Below are 19,782 nucleotides of genomic sequence, written 5' to 3' on the forward strand. Positions count from 1 at the left end.
AATTAAAGCTGTCCAGCTTCAGATGACTGTTGCAAAGTGAACAGTGTATATCATAAGGAACGGTGCTGTAAGACTCTTAAACTACCCTGCCATTATAAAACTTATTGACAGTCTTTGCCTGAAGATTAGACCAGACAATCGTGGTTTAAAATGCTCTTTCTAGTCTTTCCTCCTATTTTCAGGGATTTTCAGTTTCTTGGAAACAACATATCACCTCAAATGGTGATCTTGTCATCTGATAGCTGGGTCGCTGCTTGAATGGGAGATCTCTAGGGAAAATGCAAGCTGGTGAAAAGTGCTGCTGATTTCAGAAAGTGGCAGTTTTCCTCTGAGTTGGTGGTGAGCCAGTGACCTCCCCCCCCAGAGTGTGAAGGGTCAATGTGCTGTTGTAGCAGCTTTCTCTCTGGGGAGAGGCCTAAAACTGATACTGACTGGTCTCTTAAACAGAATCTAAGTATTATCTCCAGCATCCTGGCCAAATTCCAACTTAGGTGATTATGTTCTGCTTCTTAAATTTCCTCTGCATTTTCCACTGGATCTGGTGGTATTTGCTTCCCATCTTACACTGTTAAAATCCTTAGTGTTTCACCCCAGGGGTGGTTACACTTTGGTGTTTGGTATAATTATTGCTGTTTGTAAAATCAATATTATTAAAAACTTAAGGCCAAAGGTATTAAATTATTCTATGGCTGGCCCCCTATTGTATCAATGTCTAGCAAAGTTACTGTGCATGGGACTGACCTGTGTGAGATATGGAGATGGCATAGCTGAAAGCTCCTTTTCACAATAGTAATTTTACAAATCTACCCCAACCCAATATTGTCTTTAAAGAGTCTTTCCCACTGACAAGTTGATGGAATTTACCAGCTCTGAGTGGTAATTTCATGCTGGCCTTCAATAATTAAATTCTAAGTAAAGGATCTGGGATAAAAATCCCAGGGAGGTGGAGTACTTATGTTGACGGGAGAAGCTCTCCTGTCAGCAGAGATTGCATCTCCACTAAGTGCTGCAGCTGCATCGGTATAGCTGTGCTGCTGCTGCTGCATTTTAAATGTAGACAGGCCCTTAGGCTCTAACGTTGTGTTTTCAGAAGTGACTTAGGCACTTGGAGCCTTTGAAAATTTTACCCCATCTGGTTTTAAGGTTAAGGGCAGGATTTCCTCACTTTGTTGGATTAGTAACATCTGAAACTAGAGCTGAAAAACAAATCTGTTGCCAAAACCTGATTGTACACTGCTAGTTAATCCACTAACCACCAGACTCTTAACTTTTGATTTTATTTTAAATTCCAGTAAAGATGATCCCCTCTGTAACTTACAAAATAAATAAATAAAATCCACCTGCTTGTGAATTGTTTTCTAACCATACAAAGTGAAGAGACAGTATAAAATAGTAAAACACTTTACTTTCACAGTGGAGTAGATTGACAATTTTAAATTACTGTGCTACATATGCAAAAGAATTCTTATAAAATTATCCAGCTGAGCAGGTGCCTGCATTTTAATTTGATTGTTAATGGCTGAAGAGCATAACTCTACTGGGACACTGGGGACTTGCACATGAGTAAGTCAAGCTTGATTTTAATTCTTAACTGTAATCAAGAAGACTGAGGTCGATCTTGAAATAGACATAAGGATAGTATTCTTGATTGCTCAGTTGTAAACCAGGAATGTCCATACTCATCTGCAAAAGGAGACAAAGTAATTTAGGTGCTAGAAATAAACTTGAGAGATGATCACTTGTGTTTTTACATCCCTGTCAGTAAATAGAACATACTCCTATACCTGCTTTAATCAAAGCGTTCTGTCTGAGAAGTCATGCTCAGTTCCAACTTGGTGGATTCTTTTTGAAGTATTTATAAATTAGTTTTGAACAATTAAAAAATTAACTTCACAGTCTCCATCTCCACCTTCTAGGGTGGACACCGATTAGCCACTTGTCTGTAACTTGCTCCCTACCAGGTGACTGTGCTCACCTCCATTAGACTAAAGTGAGGGTTTTGTAAATATTACTTAGGAGTAGCCAACATAGAGGCTGGGGAGAAACTAGGGGGCTTTTTGTTCACAGGACTTGCCACCTGGGATCTGAAGTGAGGACTGTCTAGTCCAGTATCCTCTGATGGTGGCCAGATGCTTCAGAGGGAGGTGTACGAAATGTCCCATTAGGCCTCCCACACTAGATCTCAACCTTGAGATAAGCCTAAACCCTGGAGCATGAAGTGCTACATGATCTGGTTCTTGAGCCCTGGTTTTAACTAAATTGATACGAAGTCTTGCAAATATATAGTCTTGTTCAGAACTAATGGCCATAGTCTCCTGCAGTAGACTGAACACATACATCCATTATACTTGCTGCTGCTACTTCATCCAGATGTTTGAAGACAGCATTAAGAACATCTCTCAGACGTTTTACAGACTTCTTGCTGGGCTGCAGCAGCATTGCCTGGAAATTCACAGGTAGGCCGTACCTTTAAATACACAGACATACACTTAGTGCTGTTGGTACAGTGCAGTCATTTCAAACCTCTCTGGGAACTCCCTCCTATCTCCAGTCTCGTATCAGCTTGTTTTCACCAGCTCACTCCTCTCCATCGGTGCAGACTGTCTCTTCATCTGATAATAATGCATGGGAGCACCCTTGTGAAGCCTAGAGTGGATTAAACGTGCTCTCTCCCCCATATAGCCTTCATTTTACTCCTCCCCTGTAAATACACTTGAATAGTTACTTTCAGCCTTTTGCCTCCTCCAAGCTGCAGCGCTGTTCTCAGTCATCTAAATTTTCCATATGCTGGTAGGAATTGCTAGAGCTGACTCTGTAAACCGGTGAGTCTTTCCTGCTGAAGTTATATCTGAACACTGCTATGTGAAAATAAACTTTGTTTTAACTTCTGCATATTGACGAGCTTACCTGAGGACAGATTCAACAAAAACTCTCAGGGCTTTCACGTGAATCCAAGCCACAAATGCTTCACTGAAGTTCACTTTCAGCCAGCGCAGTAGTGGCCCCTATGGCAATAAACAGATTAACATTGCTATTTCTCAAGTTGCTTTGGAAGTATTGATAGTGGTGCTAATTACAGACCATTCACATTTGTGATTGGGGGCCTGTAGGGTAGGAAGGATGATTTAGTGGATGAGGCACTAGACAGGGTTCCAGGCTCATCCACAAGCTTGAGTGACCTTGGGCAAATCAATGACTCTAGCCTGTGCCTCAGTTTCCCCAGTGTAAAAGATTTTTCTACCCTACAGTGCTGCTGTGAGCTTAAAAATCCATTTATGATTATGAGCTACTGAGATACTACAGTGATAAAGGCTGTATCAGTCGCTGGAAGATGAAATCAAAGTGTTACTTACATATTGTTGTTTCTTATCAGAAGCTAATTTCATTATTTCTTCCTTTTCACATTTCAGTTCTTTCTCATCAAAATAAAATTCTCGGACCATGAACCTTAAAACAAATATATTGACTTGTAATAGCTGCTGCTCATGTAACTTGCCTGGTCCTTTGTCATATGCTTTTGGAATAATATGCATTTCTAAATTGCCAGCTAATACCATACAGCATGCAGAATGGTGCTGTTACCCCAGAGTAATGTGGAGTCACTTTAGCATAGCAGGAGTTATTCTCCCAGACACACTGTGCCTTAGGCAAGCAGGTCGGACAGCGCCAGGAGTGATGGCTGTGGATAGCTGCTGTGCCACTCTTGGAGAACACAGCGTACATTCACCCCCATAGAGGACAGACCCTGCTGGGCTTCCCTGCTCTCAATGAATCTAGGGCCAGCAGCAGCAGGAGCCATGAGCAGTCCTTGCACTTAGAGGAGTGTAAAGGGTAGGGTTGTGCTCCCTGCATCCTCTCCCACCCTGAACAACCATGTGAGGCTGGCCCATGCTGCGGGAGCAGTTCCGTAACTACAGTACCTGTTTTCTCTGGCTTTGGCTTTGAAATCATCCATTACTTTTCTAAACAGTGTCACAGTGAAGAGTCCTCCTTCTGCGTCCTCAGCAATCATTCTGCAGGAAGAAATGCACTGCAGTGACCGAGCACGGAGAATGCCCTGTGCTTTGATTAGCTGCTTTCTGTTGCAATTCTCTTTTCCATTTACAGAACTGAACAATAGCATGAACTTTCTTAGATCTGCTGCTATTGAAAGCAAGGGCAAAATGTTCATTGATTTCAGCTGGAGCAGGACTGGGCCTTCAGTTCTAGGCCCCCTATGATCAAGCTTCTGAACCCTGCCAGCTGAGTGGGTGTCTATGTGTCTGCTTGCTTCTTTCCTGTTATTCCTTATCTCTGGCTCCTCTTCTTCCTTTCTGTCCACCTATTTTTTGAGACAGGAAGTAGCAGACAATCCTCCTTCCTGCCCTCTCCCTAACTTGCCCTCCTCCACTTTCTCCTGCTTCCATTGATTCCTTCCCTCCTGATCTTTCCTCTCAAAGCCTTGTATCTCTGGACTGGATCTTCTCTCCTGCCATGATCTATGCTTTCCTGCTGCTGGCTACCCACTCAAACTTTTACTTCCTGGTAAGTCTGATAGGGCAGGGCCGGCGCTTCCATTTAGGTGGCCTAGGCAATCGCCTAGGGCGCCAGGATTATTGGGGGGCAGCATTTTGCCGGGGGAGGGGGGCGGCAGGCGGCTCCAGTGGACCTGCCTCAGTCGTGCCTGCGGAGGGTCCCCTGGTCCCGCGGTGCCAGTGGAGCTGCCGCAGGCATTCCTGCGGAAGGTCCACTGCTCCTGTGGCTCTGGTGGACCTCCCGAGGGCACAGCTGCGGCAGCTCCACCGGAGCTGCGGGACCAGCATGCCGGCTGGCGAAATGGCCGTGCGCCTAGGGCGCTAAAAACACTAGCGCCGGTCCTGTGATAGGGTAAGCGCTAACTAGGCTTTTGCTGCTACAGGAGACATCTTGGAAGCTAAATGAACCCATCCCCAATCAGGAAACAGTTAAATGGCAGCACGTGAGTGAGTGTCTGTAACTCCACTAGTTTTAATGACGTGCCTATTTACATCAGGACAGAACTTGAACTATATTATTGTAACAACGTGTTCCTCTATTTTCATAACAATAGCAGGCAAAATAAGCGGTTTGTTGAGTAGTCAGGTGGCAAGGTAAAAGCAGAGAGACCTGAATCACTGGACATTTCAAAGGAAAAGCAAGGTTACTGGAAAATAGCTCACTTAAGCATTTTCATTCATCTGCACTTTCCCACAACCAAGCAGCTTCCATTTTAATCAAGGATTGAAGTAGCAAGAATGAGATTGAGATGACAGTGCTGCTCCATACATTCTCATAGAGCTCTTTTGTTACATGTACTATTCCCTCTGCCAGCCAGGGACTTCAAATGATTAAGATGAAAACAGCATAGAGATCTCAAGAGCAAACGAGAGCTAGGTCAGGAATTTCACTTACTTTGTGGATCGAGGCACTACCATATCAGAGAGGGATTCATATGTTTTTTGCCACTGTGCATAGTTCGACCTGTGGGCAACACAAAAGAAAGTGCATTAAGTAACTGAAAAGAGCAGGCATTTCTACTAAGTATATACATGTGTATGTGATAGCCCTATGCTAAGCTAAATGGAGCATATTATAAATTAACTTATCAAATGCCTATTACCACATCACCTGCCTTATGAAGCTCTTTCACTGGGATTTATTCTACCATTCCAAACTCTAGAGCTATTTCAAATTGCAGCCATTAAAAAAAAAAAAATCAGCCTGCCAGCATATATTTCCTCATTCCCATGTGGAATTCCTCCACTCCATTATTCAAGCTGGAGGCCCAGCATGACCAAGGTTTCCAGTGATGGCTCTTCTAGATCTCAAAATAGCACAACTTTAAAATCTGCCATCGTACACCCTTGAAGGTCTAGAAACAGCAGCTTTATCCCATGGGAGAGGGGAGATTCCCAGCTTCCCAAAGGGACCCAACACTTATTCCTAGCCCACCCTGGAAGGGCCTGAGATAACAGACTATACACAGTGACATTTTGATGTTTAGACAAGGTCTTTTTTAGAACGGTTTTCCATCTGTTAGTTTGATTTTTTTTTCTCCCTTTGAGCCTTAGCCAGTTGGCATCATGGTAAAAAGATGCACTTAATGTGCCACTACGAGCACCCTAAAGCCACAGGACAAGGGGCTCCCAGGTGAAGCACAGAGTCTCAGCTGGCCTGTACACACAGCTCGGTGTACACGCACCCACCCGCTGTCATGTCTATTTAACAATACATCACTGGAAAGCTAACTCACTGATCAATTAGTATGCTTGCATGGGGCATCTACAGTTAGTAGATAAAGAATTATAAATGTGAGCTGGAACTATGTTCTTCAACTAGGTTTGGCAGGTAGGGCTCAAGGAACCCAGCCCTAGACTAAGGAATGTGGTTCCCAGCCTGCTTGAATATATCATCAGTGTAAACTGAGCAAGGGGAGACTATGGAAATGTATTTACAGCAGAGGTCAACAAAGCCACCAAACTAGCAGTGGGTGAGATAACTACTTAATTATCATGACAGTGGGAGGAGACTGCAAATATTAACATGGCATCAGCTCCCTGGTGGACATAGCAAGCTGAGCCCCCAGGAAGGCTTCCTGACTGGGGGGGGGGGGGGGAGATAAAATTTGAGAATATAAGCAGAGAGAAAAAGCCATTCTGACATCCTTCTGATGAGACAAAGGAACTGAGCGCTTTGAGCTCTCTGTTGGCTCCTGGTTAAGAACTCGCCAGCCATGCTGGAAGAATGACCATGTTGAGAAAATTAATTTGTTTAAGAAAACTAGTTCATTAAGTTAGGTTTTAGTCTTAGAAGCATACTTTTACTTCTGTTTGGTTGTAGCCATTTCTATCCCAATGCCTTCTCCTTGGGATCGCTTAAATGCCTGCTATTTGTTAAAGAGCCAAGGTGGGTGAGGTAATAGTTTTATTGGACCAGCTTCTGTTGGTGAGAGACACAAGCTTTCGAGAGCTCTCTGGGGCTCAAAAGCGTGTCTCTCTCTCTCACCACCAGAAGTTGGTCCAATAAAAGATATTACCTCACCCACCTTGGCTCTCTAATAACCTGGAACCGACACAGCTACAACTCTGCTGCATGTGCTTTGTTACTAAACCTGATTTTGTTTTATTACACACCCATCTCAGTGCATTATTTCCAAATGAGGGGTAAAAGCCTCAGCCAAATGAATAGCTGGTGCTGTGCACTGTCTCGTTAAAGGAACAGCAAACTGGATAAGCTTTGGGAAGTGCTACAGTGAGAGGGGCTGAGCATTGCAGGGGAGAGGGTTTTGAGGAGACTCAGGACTGGAAGGGCTGGTGGTGTCACCCTGCAAGGAGTAATCAGGCTGGTGGAGCCAGGGTGAGGCCATCGTGCTGTGAGCAAGCTGCTGGGATCAGGGCTCTGAGCCAAAGCTGCACAGCACAGAAGCACTCAGGTTTACAGGGCAGATGGTGACACAACCCCTCACTGTCTGGGTGAACCCCCAAAGTATCACACACAGCTTTAAAGGTACAAAGGTTTTTTTTTTTTAAAGTCCTAGTAAAAGTATTTTAAACTCTCAAAAAGTTTCTTAAAATATTCTGTACAATGTGTCATGAAAGAAACCATGATGATGGGGGTTGGTATAAAGGTTTAATCGGCTCTCAGTTGGCATGACTTGTGATGTGTGCATGCAGATACAAAAAACTGCCCATTTCTGTAATTGCTATATGTATCTTAGACCTGGTCTACACTCAAAAATTAGACTGACCTAGCTCCATGTGAAAAATTTCACATCCTGAACAACGTAGTTACATCCACCTAAGCCCCAGTGTAGATGTGGTTAGGTTGATGGAAGAATTCTTACATTGACCTAGTTACTACCTCTCAGAGAAGTGGATTAGCTACATGGATGGGAAAAAAACCCTTTCCTGTTAATGTAGGAAGTGTCTACACTATGTAGCTACAGTGCAATAACTGCAGCAGCACAGCTGCGCTGCTGTAGTGTAGACATACCCTTAGAGATAGACCCAAACCAAAACTCTATATCCAAACTTTGTGACTCTGGCCCAATCTTTCATAATTACACTCCCTCCCTCCCTCTTAAAAGGAAGCCACACACACTTGCACTTGCTCTGTCTCTCTCCCTCCCCGAAAGGGAAGACTTGAGATAATCTTACTTTGGAACTACAACGAGAAGAGTGATGAGATATTCTGAATTCAGCACAAAGTCTTCTTTGTTCACTATATCAGCTAAAGTACGAGTCAACAGATTTCCCCTAAAATAAAACAAACCAGAAAAAAAGAATCATGATTGGAACATATACAGGGGACTACAGAACTTTGGAAATATCAAGTGCCATACAGCTAACTGCGAAGTAGTGTTATATACAGAGGAATGCACGTTCCAGATCTGACACGTCTAAAGGCCTCGCACAGGTTTTGTACTAGTATATCTATTTTGGTAAGGGGGTGAGATTTCTTATACAAGTTATACCAGTACAACCCGTAGTGTGGACTCAGTTATACCAATATAAAGTTGCCTTACATCAGTTTAGTTTATTCCCCTTCTCATATGGGAATATTTATTACACCAGTACCACTGTATACACTAGCAATGTTGTACCACGTTAACTAAAACTGGTTAAAGCCGTGTACATTTTGTGCAGAGAAGCCCTTCAGCCCTTCCCCATTGCTAGGAGATACTGTATAGAAAGACAACCCCCCTGCCCCTGAGTCTTTGTGATGGTGAGTAGAACTGAAGCTTTCACCATTACCTTCATTAAGGTTCTTCACATTTTTGCCTCATCTCTTATTACAGCTCAATATATAACTGGAAACAGGACCACAGCAGCCATGTTACTTCTAGCCTTGTCTTACTGTCATACTGGGGGTCAATCCCTCTGAGGAACTGGAGAGGGGACAGCTAGTCTGGGAGCACCTGTCCCAGCTCCTCTTAACCACCAATGGGTATCTTCTGTCCCATGCAGCAAGTGCTCCTCTGCTGAGTTGGGGTTGGGAGGAAAGAACCAGGGAGCACAGCAAAACAAGTGAACAAACATGAATAAAAAACAGAAAGCAAAAGCAAAACCATCAGCAAAGAGGAGGGTAAAAGGCATGAAGGGAGTAAAGAATGCAGCCCCAAAAGGAGAGACAGAGTAACCCTGCCAGTATATGGCATAAGCAATTAAGTGGGTGTTGGGAGAGGGAAGATGCTAATCCACCAATTTGTTGCAAGAGGGGGACAGGGGGCTGTGTCCTAAACAGAGCTAGGCAGGAAACAGTTTTTGTCTTTCTGCAGAAAATGTTGAGATTTTGAATTTTCACATCCTAAATCTGGATGAAGTCAAAAATCTCAAATTTTTGTGAACCGAAGCTCCAAAATATTTTTACCATGTTCTATTTTACTATAATTAGCTTACATTTTTAAACAAAACCAGAATCTTTCAAAAATGCTAAAATGAAACAGTTCAACAATTTCCAACCTTTTTTTCAAAAATGTTTTGAGTCAAAAAAATTCATTGACATGGACCTGTTCCCGCTAAAAATTTGGTTTTGACAGAAAACCGCCCCCGCTAAGATGAAAAATGCCTGGCCACTTCTCATCCTAACCACTCTCCAGAGTGCTAAGCTACATTGCGTGTGGCACTCTTCTCCATTCCTGGAGCCCTACTTCCCCTGCTACAGAGCATGGGTAACTTCCATTAGTACAGTTCAGCTCCCTGGGAACAGTCCCAGGAATGTGGAGTGGCAGCTGTGAGGCTGATACTCACTGTGCTGTTTATGCCACTTGAGAACCTGCACAGGAAAGGTTAGCTCACATTAGCATTGAGATGTCTGTTGGCACTGACAGTGGATTTGCCTGGCACTCTCTAAGATGCTCTAAAAGTTCTGTTTACAGATGTTTTCTTCTCAAATGGGTTGCTTAAAACTCACCTTACCTAGGATTTTCCAACTCCCATTGGAAGTGGGGAAATGATCAAAGCAGACTTGAATTTAGAAAGAATGGAGCTTGCCAGCCAAATCTCATTGCTCGTTTAAGGAAAATTACAGAAGTAGTGAATCAAGAGAACTCAACATACCCTATATTTAGAATAGTCTCAACGTGTTTAAAGAGTGAACTTATTTAACCCAGTGAAGAGAGGAGAGAAAACATTTACTAAGGCAAGAGGGGGGTGTAGCTATGAGTAACAGGATGAAATTAAGAAAGGGAAGGCTGATCAGTGAGTGTATTGGTCTCCCAGGGGAAATAATGGAAGCATGATTGCATGTGACTTCTATAACCGAGTATAGGATACAATCTGCATTGCATGGGATTGCACTGGTTGACTTAATAGAACTTCCCCATCTCTTATTTCTGATACTATGCAATATGCTCAGAACAAATGCAATGATGCTAGGTTTTGACGCAAGTCAGTCACATTGCCTCTACACAGTTAACAGTTATGAACTTTAGCCTAAGCAAAGAGAAGGAATCTATTGGTCCGATTTTAAGAGGTAATGGAAAACGGGGGTGTCCAGTAACTTCCGCTAGATCTGTGGATGCTTACCATTTCTGACAATTATTCCCAATACTCATTCCTGTCAGAACAAGCAGGCAGGAAAGTACATACATACAAACAACACACCAGTATCAACACTCAACATACACTGGCACACACTGTACATACACAGTTTTTCTTTCCAGGCTTTGCAAATTTCCTTTGATGTTGTTGTACGCTGCTGTTCGGGACTTCAGGTCTGTTTCTATTTGTGTGATTTGCTAAATACAAAAGCAAAAATGCAATTGACGTAAACTGACTGCATTTATGTTTATGAAGTCAACAGTGCTGTAAATAAGTAGCACGATGCAAGGAGCTGGACCAAATGATAATTTCATTACATAACTTTTCATTACATTTTCAGCGCATCTCCAGCATAAGTAAGAGAGTATCAGATGGCATGTTTGTTAATGAAGGATGTTATACTTGCAAAGAGTAGCTTCACCCGGATTTAAGAAAATAACTATAGATAAGGTGGTTGTAAACAGAATTCATTGTTTCCCTGCTCTCTCCATTTCACTTCCCCTCCCATTATATCCAATGCATTAGGCCTCAACCGGGATCAGGGCCCTATTGTACTAGGCAGTATAGTGACATAAAATAGCCGATGGCTCCTGCAAAGAAGTTTACAGTGTAAATAATTCATCCATCCTGTGATGCTTTGATTTAATGTAAAACCATGAATACTGTAGAAAAAAATACAGTATTTTCTATATGAAGAACAACATTACAACATATAATAATAACAAAAGTATTATAATAAAGGAGATTAAAGCTGTGGGAAGCCTATATAAAAATATTCTAGGAAGATGGGGTTGCCAGCCATTTGTTTTTTGACCGGAATGCCCAGTCAAAAAGAGATCCTAGCGGCCGCTTCCTCGGAGCCATGTTAGGACCCCGCACCCTCCCTCGTACACCAACCCCCTGGTCCAGCCCGCACTCCATTCCCCTGGCCCAGCCTGGAGAGCCCCCTCCTACAACCCAAACCCATCTTCCCTGGCCCCAGCCAGAGCCCTCACCACTCCCATGTTCCAACCCCTTGGCCCAGCCTGGAGTCCCCTCCCATACCCCAAACCCCTCATCCCCAGCCCCAGCCAGAGCCTTCACCCACCCCGCACTCCAACCTCCTGGCCCAGCCTGGAACCCCCTCCTACACCCCAAACCCATCATCCCTGGCCCTAGCCAGAGCCCTCACCCCCCACACCCAACCCCTTGGCTCAGCCTGGAGCCTTCTCCTGCACCCCAAACCCCTCATCCTTGGCCCTACCCCCAGCCGGAGCCCTCACCCTGCTCTGCATCCCAACCCCCTGGCCCAGATCAAAGTCCCCTCCCACATTCCACACCTCTCATCCCTGGCCCCAGCCAAAGCCCTCACCCCTCCCATGCACTTCAACTGCCTGGCCCAGCCCGGAGTCCCCTCCTACACCCCAAACCCATCATCCCCGGCCCCAGCCCAGATCCCACACCCCCAGCTGGAGCCCTCACCTCCCCCAAACCCCAACCCCCTGCCCCAGCCCAGAGCCCCTTCTGTACCCCAAATCCCTCATCCCCAGGTCCAACCCAGAGCCTGCACCTCAGCCCAGAGCTCATACCCCTTCCCACACCCCAACCCCCAGCCCCAGCTTGGTGAAAGTAAGTGAGGGTGAGGAAGAGTTGTGGGGGTGTTATAGAGCAAGTGGGAGCAGGACCTCGGAGAATTAGCAGGGCCTGGGTGGGGCCTCAGAGAAGGGGCAGGGCAGGGATGTTTGGTTTTGTGTGACTAGAAAGTTGGCAACCCTACAGGAAGAGCTGTTAAGGCACATTTTCATCCTCCTGTGACATGAGTAGGTTTCACCATATAATATTCTGAGTAGATTTCACCAGCATTATTTCATAATGAAAAAAATCACCCTGACTATTTCAGTTCAGAGGGTCTGCTTATGCTCCTACTCAAATCAATGGCAAAATGCCCTTGACTCTGATAAGGGAAGGATCAGACACTGATACTAGCCCTGAGAACTGCAACAGCATGATACTCACATTTGGATGCCTTTTTAGAAGTCAGCGAGTATGATTTACCTTTGCTAATGCTTCTGAAATATTCTTCAGTGGCTGCTTTATGGGATATTTGGCCATGTCCCACTCAAACCGGGTCAGGTAACTAATTAGGTCAACTGAAAAGATACAAATAAATGTATGAAACAAGCAAGTTGAGAAATCCACTACACTATGTTGTAAAACTGAAAGTAAAATACAACTTTGGGAGCTATTCTCCACTTGCTCCACTAGCCACATCTTTCGTTAACATTAGAGATGGGCTCAACCCAGAATCCCAGTTCTGAATGGCCCCAGAGTTCCGCACCAGATCTGAACTTCACAAAACAGAACCACAACTCTAAAAACCCCTCAAGACCCTGCCCCCACCCCCACCCCCACCCCCACCCTCGCTTTTCCCAAACTTGGAAAAAGTTCAGATCCAGAATTTAACTTTGTAGCACAGGTTCAACTGTCATTAATAATCAAGTCACACATCTTCACTGAGGCAAATTGTTCCTAATCAATCCAGATCCTCAACAATATTCAAGCTCCTAATTTCCAGTGGAAAATATTTTTGAGGATCGGGGCATTAGTATCTATCACCAAACTAGAGTCACTATAAAATTAGCTGTGACTGTTCTGGACAAAAAAATATTCAACAGTATCAGATTTTCCAGTCATTCTCATACAGGCAAACATGCTCATGAAACACACCTCAGTTTTGATTAGTAAAGTGTGGCTTAAGTTTATAATCCTATCAGTAGGTGTGATCATTGGAGCAAACACTGGAGTTAATGGAATTGCACTGAGAGAAGTATTTGATCCACTTTACTACCAATACAGCTGATACTGTTACTCAGTTTTGACTCTGTCAGACTCCTCCTGATGTCAAACCTGAATACGGAGTGAGTCAAAACTGAGCAAGAAACTCCTGATTTGGCTTTGATAGTGTACCAGGGAAAACATAAACTCAGAATTCCCAAGCTAATGGAAGCAAAACTATGCAACAGTGTTTCTACAAAAGAATAAATCAATCACAGCACCCAAAATGAGAAATTCACAGCAAGTTCTGTTATGCATACAGCCCTCATGAATGAGTCACTCTGAAACTGAGTAATGGGAGCCTCTACTCCTTCCTGTGATGTGGCAGAAATTTACCAGTGACTCCTAGCTAGCAAAAAGGATTCTTGCCATGATGCACCACTTGGAAAACAGGGATCTTTAGTGTCTGGTACCGTCAAAGGTTGAGTAGACATTACAAAACCAAATGAATGTTTTCTCCCATCAATATGTCAAATGCTGTTATGAAACAGGCAATTTTTTGCATAATTCAACCCAGAAAAGTTGTACACTGATGTTATCTCAGTGTAGGGTTGTCTTTATGCAAGTTTGTCTGATGGGATAAACTCACATGTCCTCATGTTGTCATGATGTGACAAGACCATGATGTTACATTAAAATTCTATTGTGTCCCATCAAAAGTTCAGGCAACCCCTGGAAATTATTGTGGGACTGTCACAGGGTAAGCTGGGTCTTGGCTGCACCTTGTGCCAGGCTGAGGCTGCCTTCCCAACAGAAGGGAATAAGTCCTATGATCACATGGTAGAAGATTGGGCCTCAGAATTGGGCCTGGTGGAATATAATGGGCAGCCTGAGTTGAGGGAGGAGGCTGGAGACAAGAAGGAAGAGAAAGGCTCTCTTCCATATCCAGGCAGCAGGTCTGAGACACAGGACCGGCGCTTCTATTTAGGCGACTAGGGCGGCAGGATTTGTGAGGGCGGTAGACTGCTCCAGTGGACCTCCCGCAGGTGTGCCTGCGGACAGTCCGCTGGTCCCGCGGCTCTGGTGGAGCATCCGCAGGCATCCTGCGGCTCCGGTGGACCTCCTGCAGGCGTCCCTGCAGACGGTCTGCTGGTCCCGCGGGAGCCGTGGGACCAGCAGACCATCTGCAGGGACGCCTGCAGGAGGTCCACCGGAGCCACAGGACCGGTAAGCCGGCCCTGCACCTAGGGCGGCAAAAACCCTCATGCTGCTCCTGCTGGGAATGTAACCCTGTAGGCTTGGAAGCTCGAAGCCCGTATATTGGAGAAAGGCCACAGCAGGCCAGCAGAGGACATGGGAAGTGAGACCTATAGGGAGCAGATAGACTCCTGCAGGATTCTGTGCGCCAGGGGAAAGGACCTGGAGCATATGTGGAACTTATATTCATCTGATTTATTTGGGAGAAATAAAGCTCAAGCGCTTAAAAAAAGGGAGTGAAATCCTGTGGCTGCTGAGTTCTTTGATGAGTTGGCTCACTGGATTACATGGATCCATTAACATCCTACAAACTGGGCTTCTGGGACATGGCATCATCCTGTCAATACCGAGATCCTCCTGAGAACCCTCTGTGATGCTCTGTGAAATGCATTTAATGCACTACGTTCTCTCAGATCTGTAGCGAAAAACCATTCTAACTGCTGTACTAACAAGTTGCAGCTACTGCAGCCTCTTCTTGTGACAAAACACAGTCACTCTTCCACACACTGTTATCCTTTCCCTGCACTTCTCTCAGCCCAGGAGTCAGTTTACTTTAGTAGACTTTCTAAGTGTGAAAAGTCAGGTATTTTACCTATCAACAGAAGCTGCAGCACAAGAGGCAGATAGCATTGGAGTGACTATGCTCCTACCACTTCTACACAAAATGCTCTTAGGACAGGCCACAAAAAAAAGCCAACACAGTGGAGCTTTAGGACAAAATCCTGCACCTCCTCTATAAATATGAAGTAGGATCAGCACAATTCTGCAGCATTCTGTGTGATGGGGAGAGATTGCAGCAGCCACAGAGAAGACTCCACCCCTTGGCATGCATGGAGTTGCTCTCTGAGGTGGCCTTTGCTCCAGCAACATGGGCTTGGGAGTGGGCCAGGGGAATAGATCTGCCAAAGTGGAGAACTATGTACACAAAGGCTCTGACAGCACTAAGAAAGGCCATAGTGGGTCAGACTATGCCCAGTATCCTGTCTTCTAATGCCAGGTGCCCCAGAGGGATGAACAGAAGAGGTAATCACCAAGTCATCCATCCCCTGTCACCCATTCCCAGCTTCTGGCAAACAGCGTCTAGGGATACCATCCCTGCCCATCCTGGCTAATTGCCATTGATGGATCTATCCTCCATTAATTTATCTAGTTTGTTTTTAAGCCCTGTTATAGTCTTGGCCTTCACAACATCCTCTGGCAAAGAGTTCCACAGGTCGACTGTGCATTGTGTGAAAAAATACTTCCTTTTGTTTGTTTTAAACATGTTGCCTGTTAATTTCATTTGGTGCCCCCTAGTTCTTGTGTTATAAGGCTGCCATAGCATCCATGGAACAGTTCCGCGGGTATTCCCTGATCCAGGGGAAGGGGCCTAGGATTTCATTCCTCAAACAAAGCCTTTTTTCTTAGACTTTGCAGGCAGGGCTGGATTAACCATTAGGCTAATAGGGCTATAGCCTTAGGCCTTCCTATTTTTAGGCACTACTGGTCAGTCAAGGAGCATGGCCAGGACCGGGTGAGGGGGAGTGAGCTTGCTCACGCAGCCCTTCTGGAGTACTCCTGCCAGCAGGAAAGGCAAAGCAGCCCCCTGTGGCTTGGAAGGAGCTCAGCCGGCAGCCTGCTGCGTCTCCCCCACACTACAGGAACACACTGTCAGGTATCCGGTTAAAAACTGGTGACCGGACATTAAAAATCCAGTTACCACGGGAATCTGTGCCAGCTGTGGGTGTAGTCTGAGTAGGCAATGTCCGCTCTGCGATTTCTCCGGAGCTCTGCTTAGCTGTCAGGGAGGGAAGATGCTCCCTCTGTCCCTCTCCTCAGGCAAGGCTGGCAGGCGGCTCTAGGATGCTGCCTCCTGGGTCCCAGTTCCTGTCACGGTCATCTTCTGTGTGTGCTGGGTCCCCTTTCTGGACAACTGGTGAATGCCTGGTGGGCGGGGGCAGGGCAAGGAGCTGGCAAGGGGAAGAGGCAGTACCAGAGCGATAGGGTGGGAAGTCTGCACAAAATCTGCACACGTTATCCAGCTCCAACCAGAACTATTGCCCCTCCCAGGTATAAGGAACGAATTCCCACACATGTGTAGGAAAAACAAAACTAAACATCTCATTCTGGATACCAGTATTTTAACTTTTACAGTACCTTCCATTGAGGGCTTCAGATTTATGCTGCACTGTGTTCAATACTGTAGTGAACTTTACTAAAAGTTGAAGAAATCAATTTTTTTCTTTGATGTATTTTTCTGTACTGGGATGCACAAGCAACCAAGTTCTGTCCTTATGTTCAGCCTAGTTCCACAGACCAACACATCTTTGTGCTTTTAAGGGTTGCAAAAGCACCTGAGGAAGCTCAACACACAGTGTTGTAGGTTTCTCCCTCCCTTCTCCTTTGGAGATTTTAAATCCATTTCTTAGCAGGCTATGACAGAAAGACTGGCTGAATAGGCTAAAGGCAGGTTCTGTCCATTGGCTGGTTCTCTAGCAGTTCAATCCATCATAAAAGTACCTCACATTTGATTTCTTTTGAGTTTAATTCCAAAAACTTAAAGCTAAATAAACTTGAAGTTAGTCCTCATTTTTCTGCCCCAACTCAAACTAACTTCTTTCCCAACTGGAAAATGCTGGGTAAGCCTGGAATGTGTGTGATCTGAGAAGGGAATGAGAACACAGGCCAATTCCTGCTGATAGTTACACCTGTGTGGCCTTATTGACTTCGGGAAGAACAGATTTTTGCAAAGGAATAGAATTTGGTCTCTTCTGCTTTTTCACAACTGGTATAAGCAGAATCTCATTCACTTTCCTTCCCTAAACTATGAGCACTTTAAAGGGGAAAAAATAGCAAGGTCTGCTTGATTTACACATGCAAAAGACACAGGATTCCCTTCGTTCTACATCAGCCTTAATCAAACACCAGACTTGATGTAACAAGGTTGTCACTACAGCAGCCTTGGTTGGACTGTTCTTTTGAAAGGTCTGTAATGGTTCTTTTAAGATGCTGATTTTCAATTAAGTCTTTTTGTTCAGGGAGGCAGAGAACACAACAGGGAATAGTTCGGTTTTTTCAACTCCTAGTCATACAAAAGCTGAAAGCCTTGATGTTAAGTTTGTTTAATGTTTGTACAGTGATTTTGAAGAGCTAACATAGTAGAGAAGTGTTAAATATTATGACTGGGCGACCATCTAAAGAGCTGTGTCACTTCTAGCTGTTACCTTTTTCTTACAGAAAGCTTAAAACAAACAAATTCAAACCCTAGGGGCCTGGTACACACAGAACTCATGCTTAAAAAACCTCATGTCAGGGCTGCTGATCACACATTCTAGAACAGATAATACTTAGTCCTGCCATGAGTGCAGGGGACCGGACTAGATGACCTCTCAAGGTCCCTTCCAGTCCTATGATTCTATTCAATTATTCTAATTGTGGAAGACCTTAGTGACAGAATGGTCTGATGTGGTGATTAACTATACAAACTGGGTATCATCCCACAAATAATATTTGGGTTCAATGTGAAATCAGTAATTGTCCTCAGCCAGTGCAACATTGAGAGGCAGCTTTCACAACAAGACAACCTAAAATACGCCACCCAATGTAATTTTCCCACTACTACTTCCTCTACTTCAGTGGATTTTACACCTGAGTGGTTTTATTTTACATAATATAAGTTGGCTGCCTCCCAGACTGCAGTCAGATAGGATAGGATATGTGGTGAGATAGGATATGTGGTGTAGAGTCCATAGCGTGGGTGAAACACCTGCAGCCTTGGCTTTGCACTGTGCCATGTGGAGAGCTGAGGGTAGAAGCACAATGTTAAAAAGGTGAGCAGGATGGGGAATGTTGCAGTGTTCATCCTCATACAGATGAGCACTCCACTACCTAGGAGGAGGGAGGCCTAAGAGAAGGACAGTGTAGCATCCCCTGTGCTACCTCTTACTCAGAAGTATCTGTTCGAAGAAATGAGTGTAGTGAGAGTAAAATAAACTTGTTAATTTTACATAAGTAAATAATATATAAGGGCAGGGGACTGGACTCGATGATCTCTCGAGGTCCCTTCCAGTCCTGGAGTCTGGAGTCTATGAGTCTATGTATGTAGATAAATGTTTGATGACTTCATAATTGTTTTGGCAATATGTAATTCACATTTAGACCCATCCCTCCCATTAGCCCAGCCCTGACCTTAAAAACAACCCCCTACTCAAAATAGATCAGCATTTGGAGGGAAGTTGGCATTTGAGCAGCAGGAGAGAAAATCTGCAGTGCTAAATTCATACATATCCAGCTTGATACCACTTGTCAGAAGAAAGAGATGAGCACTGGTAGTCTGTGAATGATCTGACAGTGTCAATCAGCCTAGTTTGGATAATAAATAGATGTAGCAAATTTTACACAAACTTCCACAAGCATTTGTTCAAACTTCACAGTCACTCTGACCCTGTTTATGCCCTTTGTGTCTGCATTTCACTCAAACTAGTACTTCCAAAGTGACCTTAAAGTTGTTGTGCAATAGTATTTGGAACTGGGATAATTTGAGATGGGACGCCACTTGAGACAGCAGAGAGATGCTATTCTCTAAACCCCTCACCAGGCAACTAAATGAGCTACACAATCTACCACACGTTTGCAGCTGGGATGGCACACACAATCAATACTCTGTCCCTTAGTGTCCTAATTGTAGTAGGAATGGCACTTCAGACAAGCCTTTGTTTCCTCTTATAGGTCACACATTACCCCTTCTAAAACTGATTCAACTGCTATTCATCCCTGAGATTCAAAGCCCCAGTGCTTCAACAAGCCCCTCCTCCTGATCACAAATTACATTTATCCACCTAGGAAGTAAACAGAATACCAATACCATCACAAACTTTCAATACTGAATACCAAATATTTGCAGAAAACTGTAAAGAATCAATCCAAAGGTGAGAGAAAGCTCCTCAAAAAATTGTATTAATTCAAATACTGAATACCCTTGAGAAAAATCACGCTAGTAGTCAAAAATATTTATATTATGGTAGCACCCAAGGTCTGACCTAGGATTAGGGGCTCCATTGTGCTGGGTGTTGTATAAACAAAGAAAAGAGACTTTCCTACCCTGAAGTGTCTACAGTCCAGCTGCTGTTGGCACTCCAAGAGCCAAAAAAACAGGCCACAGGCTAAATCCTTCAAGGAAATTATTGGCTGTGAATTAGTCACTCAGCTGTAATAATTTTATTCCATACTGTTTAATTCTTCAAAATGTACATGT

At 44.4% G+C, this 19,782-nt stretch overlaps 1 protein-coding gene across 2 annotated transcripts in view; it reads right to left on the reverse strand.

Moving 5' to 3' along the window:
- Positions 1-1,385: 1,385 nt before the first annotated feature.
- ATP6V1C2 (ATPase H+ transporting V1 subunit C2) overlaps positions 1,386-19,782 on the reverse strand; it is a 29,002-nt gene continuing 10,605 nt past the window's right edge. For both annotated transcript variants that reach the window (XM_030558439.1, XM_030558438.1), the window contains 9 exons: positions 12,573-12,667; positions 10,644-10,735; positions 8,154-8,252; positions 5,410-5,478; positions 3,921-4,013; positions 3,354-3,447; positions 2,908-3,005; positions 2,338-2,467; positions 1,386-1,683 (listed from right to left, as the gene is read on the reverse strand). In XM_030558439.1, the coding sequence (XP_030414299.1) occupies positions 1,588-1,683; positions 2,338-2,467; positions 2,908-3,005; positions 3,354-3,447; positions 3,921-4,013; positions 5,410-5,478; positions 8,154-8,252; positions 10,644-10,735; positions 12,573-12,667 (866 nt within the window). In that variant the 3' untranslated portion in view covers positions 1,386-1,587. The remainder of the gene's footprint in view (positions 1,684-2,337; positions 2,468-2,907; positions 3,006-3,353; positions 3,448-3,920; positions 4,014-5,409; positions 5,479-8,153; positions 8,253-10,643; positions 10,736-12,572; positions 12,668-19,782) is intronic.

This window comes from Gopherus evgoodei, chromosome 3 (genome assembly GCF_007399415.2).
Source record: "Gopherus evgoodei ecotype Sinaloan lineage chromosome 3, rGopEvg1_v1.p, whole genome shotgun sequence".
Classification (NCBI taxonomy): Eukaryota; Metazoa; Chordata; order Testudines; family Testudinidae; genus Gopherus; species Gopherus evgoodei.